The following is a 7,684-nucleotide window of genomic DNA, read 5'->3' on the forward strand; positions in this document are numbered from 1 at the left end:
CGGTTGTGATGTGAATGTCTGTTCCGTTTTTGTTTGTTTTTTTTTATTAGCGCCTGCATACAGTCAGTTTAGATTTTTTTAAACTATCTATCTATCTATGTATCTGTCTATCTAATCATTTACTTATCTATTATTTATTTATTTATTTGTTATTTGTCTATTCGTCTAGTTAATTATTTATTCCGCGGCATCAGTTGAATCGTTTCTCGTCTATTTCTGAACTGAAGAATACATCCATCTTAGCTTTGACGGTACGTTACTGGAAACATCAGTTGTTAATGGAAATACAAATTAATGAAGTTTCAGTGGGAGACTATGTGCGTGCACACTACTGATCTATTTTCAGAACAGTGGGAGACACATACAGAGCCAACAGTAAAGGGGCGTAACTCACAAGCTACAATTTCCCCATGGTGACAGCAAAATGGCGGAAGGTAAGAATAAATATTTACCACAGGGGAAGATTTCAATATTTTCGTTGTTTGATGGCCACAAAGTCACGTTTCTGTTTTTATATTAAAGATTGTTGAGCATACATTTTTAATCTAATCACGGTGCGATTTTTTTTGATTTTTTTTTTTTACTTTTGTTCACTGAAAGATAACACACCGAACACGTTTGTCTTTCGATGCATCAAATTGGATCAATAGCAACAGTTTCAGCACAACAAAAGAAGAATTCAAGTACTGAAGTAGACTCAGATTCGCATTTTTTAACAATGGAATGAATTGTTTGTGTTGTAAAGATTTTATGTGTTTACCCCTTAATGTTTTATCATTGTCTTGTTTACGTTTTTTTGATTATTGTCAGTACATTCACTGATTCAGTTTGTTGCTGCTGCTAATTCAACAACTCATGGTAATATTCTCTCTCTCTCTCTCTCTCTCTCTCTCTCTTTCTATCTCTCTCTCTCTCTCGCTCTCTACACACACACACACACACACACACACACACATATATATATATATATATATATATGTTTGTTTTTTTGTGTGTTTTTTTTCTGAGGCTGTCTTATTCATTGATTGATGGATTCCCTCTCTGTTGATAGATCTATTACCCCTCTTTAACACTCATTCTGTGTGTGTGTGTGTGTGTGTTTCAGTTTCTCAAGAAGGTGTCATTGCATTCAGACAGATCCATATATATTAAATTCCATCTGCCAGGCAGATGCCTAGTTGGAACCAACAGAATAACACAATGGGCTGGTCAGGCCTTGAGGGTCTGCGTATATAAATTTGCGTGCCCATGATAGTGGATTTCTTCTATAGAGTTTTGCTTGAGGACATCCCTCTTGTTGTCATGGCTTCTTTTTCAGTGCGCCAAGTGTGTGCTACACACAATCAATTTATTGTCCTACCCAAATGACTAGACACTCAGTTTCGTTTTCTTGTCAAACTTGCAAGAAAGGGCGAAATCGGAATTTGAGTCCGGACACTCACAGAAACTGGATAAGTATGACAACAACGAAAAAGTTACACAATGGATGAGTCAGTGTAATAATTATGAAGTGTGTGAACTGTCCCACAGACCAAGTCACAACAACAGGCTCTGCTGATGTGGTGGAACAGCAGATGGACACAGTGCCAGACGTGGAAGTGGCAGACAATATACAGGTGAGAGGAGAGAGCAGCATGAAAATGTTTGTGGTGTGTCTGATGAAATAATGTATATATCTACAGTTCAGTTACTTGTATGGCATTTTGTGTGTGTGTGTGTATGTGTGCGCATGCGTGCATACATATTTGTTTGTTTGTTTGAGTTTGTGTGTGTGTGTGTGTGTGTCCACTTGCAAGTGTAAGGTCTTGAGTTATAAGTATGTATTTCTGTTGTTGCAGCTGATGTCAGCTAGTGTTCATTCACCCACTTCATGTGCATTGCAAGGGACGTAATCATGCTGCAGTAGCTTCAAATTTGGACGCAATTACCTCCCTTCCCTTAGACCTGTTTAACTGTATAACACACACACACACACACACACACACACACATATATATATATATATATATATATATATATATATACACACACACACACACCCACACACACACACACACACACACACTCCCCATTAAAATCAAAACAAACAAAAACAACACTAGTGGAGACCTTGAGATCAGGCATATTATGATGATGATGAGTGTTGAGCAGAAGCTGATTGACAGTGAGATGAGGAATTGATTGTTATTATCCTTATGATGATTACTGTGTTGAACAGAATCGTATCACCAGTGAGATGAAACATTGATTGTTTAGTCTGATGGTGATGACGTGTAAAGTGTTGAGCAGAATCTCATTCATCGACAGTGAGATAAGGCATTGCTTATTATTATCATCTTAATGATGAAGACTGTGTCATGCAGAAGCTGATCACTGGTGAGAAAAGTTATTGATTGTCCTGAGGATGGCTATGTTGAGCAGAAGTTGATCTGTTTCAGTTTCTCAAGGAGGCATCACTGTGTTCAGACAAATCCATATATGCTTCACCACATCTGCTAGGCAGATGCCTGACCAGCAGCATAACTGAACACACTTATTCAGGCCTTGATTGCGTGCATATGTATATATTTATATCTGTGTGTGTACCTATCACAGTGTATTTCTTATACAGAACTTTTTGCTGGAGGACAACACTCGTATCGCCATGGAATACTTTCAGTGCGCCAAGTGTATGCTGCACACGGGAACTCATTTTTTATTGTCTCATCTGAATGACTATATGCCCAGCTCAGTTTGATTTTACCAGTCGAACGTGGTGTGAGGGGAGGGGAGAAAAAAGCCGAAAAGACCTTGGATTTGTCAGCCCAGACCCGCATTGACATTGCATTGGGCTGATACGCATCTTAACCATTTCTGTCACCTTCCTCATTTATCCTAGCGATCTACATGGTGGGATAAATGTGGCCATACATGTAAAAGCCCACTCTTGTTCATATGAGTGAATGTGGAAGTTGCAGCCCACTAACAAAGAAGAAGAAGAATCTTAGTGATGATGAGGAGGAGGAGGAGGAATTTTGTTTAATGTCTCGTCACACATATAAGTGATTGAAGAAATTTTCTTAGAGTATTAATGTATACATATAAGTATTATCGTTTAGGAAGAGGAAGGGGAGGAATGGTGAGTTGGTGGGAAACGGGTAAATAGGGGGTGGGGGTGTGGGGCGATTTGGAACAAAAATCTAAATACAATTACAGAAAATTACTTGATGGACTTCGTAAAAGAGAAGTCGTTGATATAACAAGTGAAACAACTGATAATGAATGCAAAAAACAATTGTTTTTAAAATATCAACTTTTGATGACACACTTTCATGCAGGCAAGTCTTCATCAGATCAGTCAAAAAATTATATGCTTAATTGTCACATTACTGAAGCATATGCACTTGACTTTAGAGCAATATTTAGTCCATATTGAATTAGATATTAGTCTGAAAATAATCATGATGATGATGATGATGATGACTTTGTGTGAGCAGAAGCTCATTTATCCCAGCAATGATGATGATGATGATGATGATGATGATGACTGTGTGTGTGTGAGCCAGAAGCTGATCAGCAGTGAGAAGGAGGCGGGGGAGCCCCAGGCCAAGATCCCCAAGGTGGAGCTGCAGTCCATGCCCACCCGGGCCTACTTGGACAAGACCGTGGTCCCCATCCTGCTGCAGGGCATGTCCGTCCTGGCCAAGGAGAGGTCAGTGGTGACAGTGAGAAGAGAATGAAATGGAATGGACACTGTGAAATCATTCGAAAACTTGGTTTCACCGACAAAGTCTTCTTCACTCTGTTTATATTTTTAATCATTGATATTGTGTTGTTTGCATGTTCATGCTTTCTTTTCTTCTTCTTTTTTTTTCTGTATTCTTATTTATTCATTTTGTTTGTTTGTTTATGTATTTGTTTCTTTGTTTATTCATTCATTCATTCATTCATTTGTTTGTTTGTTTGTTTATTTATTGTTCATTTATTTATCTATTTATGTATTGATTTATTCATCTTTAATGCGGATTTGAATGGGAGAGGGTGAAAAAAAAGAAAGGAAAGGAGAGATTATGAAGTAGAGAGAGAAGGAGAGAAAGAGAGAGAATGTGTGTGTGTGTGTGTGTGTGTGTGCCATGCATTGTTTGTTGTGCTGTGCAGTGAAACATTAAATTGTGCAATAGAATGTATTGTAACAATATGTTTCATAATGTTGAGGTTTTCAAAGCAGTCAATATTTGTTGATTGAAATTAACATTTTAATCTTGCATTGTTGTACCTTCCATGTTTGTGGACTTCTTTCTTGTTCTTCTTCTTTAACCATGGGCTGCAGCTCCCATGTTCACTCATACATGCAAATGGGCTTTTACGTGTATGAACATTTCTACCCCACCATTTAGGCAGACTGTTTTCGGGGATGTGCATGCTGGGTTCTTTGTTTCCATAACCCACAAAATGCTGACATGGATCACAGAATCTTTAACGCCTGTATTTGACCTTAAGCATGAGTATGCACACGAGGGGGTTTCAGGCACTAGCAGGTCTGCACTTGCTTGCTTCTTTTGACATTGTAGTAACCCCACATGATCAGTACATGTGTTTGACAAGCTATGGTATTACAAAAACGTGTATAAAAATGGAAAACAGAAATATCTTCATAAGAAAAATTTGTGATGCTTGTTGGGGATATGGAATTTAGCATCAGTGAAAGTTCATATGATTATACATATGTACTGACAAAAGGCCTGATTAACAGATCAGTATGTAAGAACAATTAACAATGGAACTTATGAAAATGTCAAAACATGACCTTTACTGAATCAGTTAAGAAGCTATGCAGTTGGCAAAAAAGGATACCACCCAACACACATGCACACACAGCACAGCACAGCACAGCACAACACACACACACACACACACACACACACACACACACACACACACACAAGAATAATTACTTTCTGGCAAGCAGAAACTCAAATGTAGATTGCCATAATTGGAATCTGGGAAAGAAATCAACAGTCTTCACTCTGTTTATATCTCTGATCATTTTGTTTTGTATGCATGTTCATGCTTTCTTTCTGTCTGTCTGTCTGTCTTTCTTTTATTTGCTTATTTTTCTTCTTCAGAGTCAGTAGTAGAATGGTTAGGACTCTCATCTGCCAATACAGTGTCTTTGAGGGTCTGGGTTCGATTCCTGCTCTCAGCCCTTTCTCCCATGTGTGACAGGGAAAATCAAACTGAGCGTCTAGTCACTTGAATGGGACGATGAACAGAGGTTCTGTGTGCAGCACACACTTGGCACACTGATAAAGAACCCATGACAACAAAAGGGTTGTCCTTCGGCAAAATTCTTTAGAAGAAATCTACTCTGATTGGTACACAAATATATATATATATATGTGTGTGTGTGTGTGTGTGTGTATGCATGCAGTCAGGGGCTGACTAAGCACATTGTGGCTATGCTGCTGGTCAGACATCTGCCTAGCAGATGTGTTGTAGCGTATATGGATTTGTATGAACGCAGTGATGCTTCCTTGAGAAACTAAAAACTGAAACTGAAACATTGATATCACTGGCCCTCATGTGGAGAACGAAGGCCTATTTCTTTGTCATTCAGAGGGTCCCTTGGGTCTTTTTTCTTTTTTTTTTTTTTTTTTTTTTTTTAAAGAAGATAACTCAGATAGCAGAAAGCATTTCATCAATGTTGACTGGCCCTTTCAAATGTCTCCATCTGTTGTCTGTTGCAGGCCACCAAACCCTGTGGAGTTTCTGGCTGCCTTCCTGTTGAAAAACAAGAACAATTTCGAGTGAAACAAACTCATCATCTTGTGGTGTTTGTCGTCTCTTGTTTTTATTTGTTCGCATTTTGGGGGCTGGTGTTTTTAGATTGTTTGTGCTGCTGTAGAATTGATGAAGGAGATGGGAGGGGGGAGATGGTTGGGGGTAAGGGGGGAGGGGGCGTGGCGGGGGTTAGCAAGGGTGGTTGGGAGAGAAGGGGGAAATAAATGTTTGGGAGGGAAGGGTGAGGGATACCAGGGGAGGGAGAGAGAGAGAGAGAGAGAAGGGGATGGGAGGTGGGGTTCTGGATGGGAGGGGAAGGGTGAATAAAAGCTGCTGTACAAAAGATTCATTTGATGTTCTGGAAATGTTCTTATGCGTCAGTAAAAGTATATTTTAAATGGATTTGGTGTGTGTGTGTGTGTGTGTGGTTGAATTGTATATTCATGCATTTGCACAGCAATTTAATTGTAATGGGTTGGGTTTTTTTTTCCATAGTTTCTGGCTGTGTTTTACTCTGTTTGTTTTGTTTTGTTTTTGGTGTTTTTGTGGGGTTTGTTAGTTTGTTTGTTTGTTGTTGTTTTTGCTTTTTTTTTTCTTGTTTGATTTTTGTTTTTATTTTTTTCCATTTCTTTCTTTTTTTTCTATCACTACTCTCTCCCTCTCTCTTTCTCTCTCTGCCTGTCTGTCTCTGTCTCTCTCTTGCTCTTTCTTTCATTCTGTCACACATCTGGGATCGTCTATCTTGTTCATATGTTTGTTCCTGAAACCTAAAAGAAAGGAAGGCAGTATACTTCCATTACATACATAGTTTTTGGGTTGTTTTTTTGGGGTTTTTTTTTACTGATGTTCAAACAACTGAATATCATAACTTCCATACAACAGAGGACAGCCACCTACCTGAAGGTTAATAACAGTGCAGCAAAAAATCAATGACTGTCAGATATTAATTATATACAGACACTTCATGCCTAATCAAGAGAGGTCACAATCATTTTCAAGAAGACGAAGAAGCAAAAAGTGTTCATGACTTTGCCAACACCAGTTCGGGAAAAAGGTATATAAAATAAAAAAGAAAAAAAGATTGCTAATTGCTGATTAGGGGAAAAAAAACAAACCTTCAAAACATTCACCTTCATCTGCATTTATATTGTATTACTTGTAACAACAGATTTCTTTGTGTGAAATTTGGGCGGCTTGCTGTCCCTGGGAAGAACTGCAACAGTTCAGTGCCACCTTTTTTTTTTCTTGCACACACATGTATTTCTTTTTTTTTATTTTTCTTTTTTTTTTATCAGATTGGACTTTTCTTCAGAATTGTTGCTGGTGAAATCTTTAAAGTGTGCAAAGTGCATGCCGCACATGAGACTTCAGTTTATCGTCTCATCCAAATGACTGAATGCTGTGTGCTGAAACTAACTTATTCCTGCAAGCAGGTTTTTAGGTGTAAGTTTGTTTTTTAAACCTGGCCATTTTAGCAGTCACACACACTGCTTCTAGGGTTAGGTGTGTATTTGGTATGTTAATGTTTCTGTTGTTTAATACTCACTGGCATGGATTATGGGATTTTGAAAGTGTGCATTTGATCTTCTACATGGACATACGCACAAGAAGAAGGTGAAGGTATTGATACAGCATCACATGTTTTGGAAAATCAGAAAAAAATATCTTTAACATCTGCAGTTGTTGCTGGTGGTGGTAGAATCACAAACCTCACAGACATCCACAGTGAAAGGATGAAGGCTTCATCTATTTGACTTGTCACAGTGATTCAGGAAAAGAAATTCCAGTCTTTGTTGAGGTCTCTCAGAATGAGAAATGCAATACAGTGCATTCCAGTACAACACAATCCAATTTAAATGCAATGAAGTTTCACTTTATTGATCCCTCAGATGGGAAATTACATTGTCCAGGTGTGCTCAAAACA

General features: G+C 38.4%; 1 protein-coding gene across 1 annotated transcript; it reads left to right on the forward strand.

Annotated features, from left to right (window-relative positions):
* Positions 1–375: 375 nt before the first annotated feature.
* Positions 376–5,924, forward strand: LOC143296337 (protein dpy-30 homolog). Its single transcript, XM_076608213.1, has 4 exons — positions 376–434; positions 1,531–1,616; positions 3,546–3,691; positions 5,727–5,924. Exons 1-4 carry the CDS (start codon positions 425–427, stop codon positions 5,788–5,790), a joined length of 306 nt encoding a protein of 101 aa, XP_076464328.1. The 5' UTR covers positions 376–424; the 3' UTR covers positions 5,791–5,924.
* Positions 5,925–7,684: the final 1,760 nt, after the last annotated feature.

Source organism: Babylonia areolata, chromosome 21 (genome assembly GCF_041734735.1).
Source record: "Babylonia areolata isolate BAREFJ2019XMU chromosome 21, ASM4173473v1, whole genome shotgun sequence".
In the NCBI taxonomy this organism is placed as follows: domain Eukaryota; kingdom Metazoa; phylum Mollusca; class Gastropoda; order Neogastropoda; family Buccinidae; genus Babylonia; species Babylonia areolata.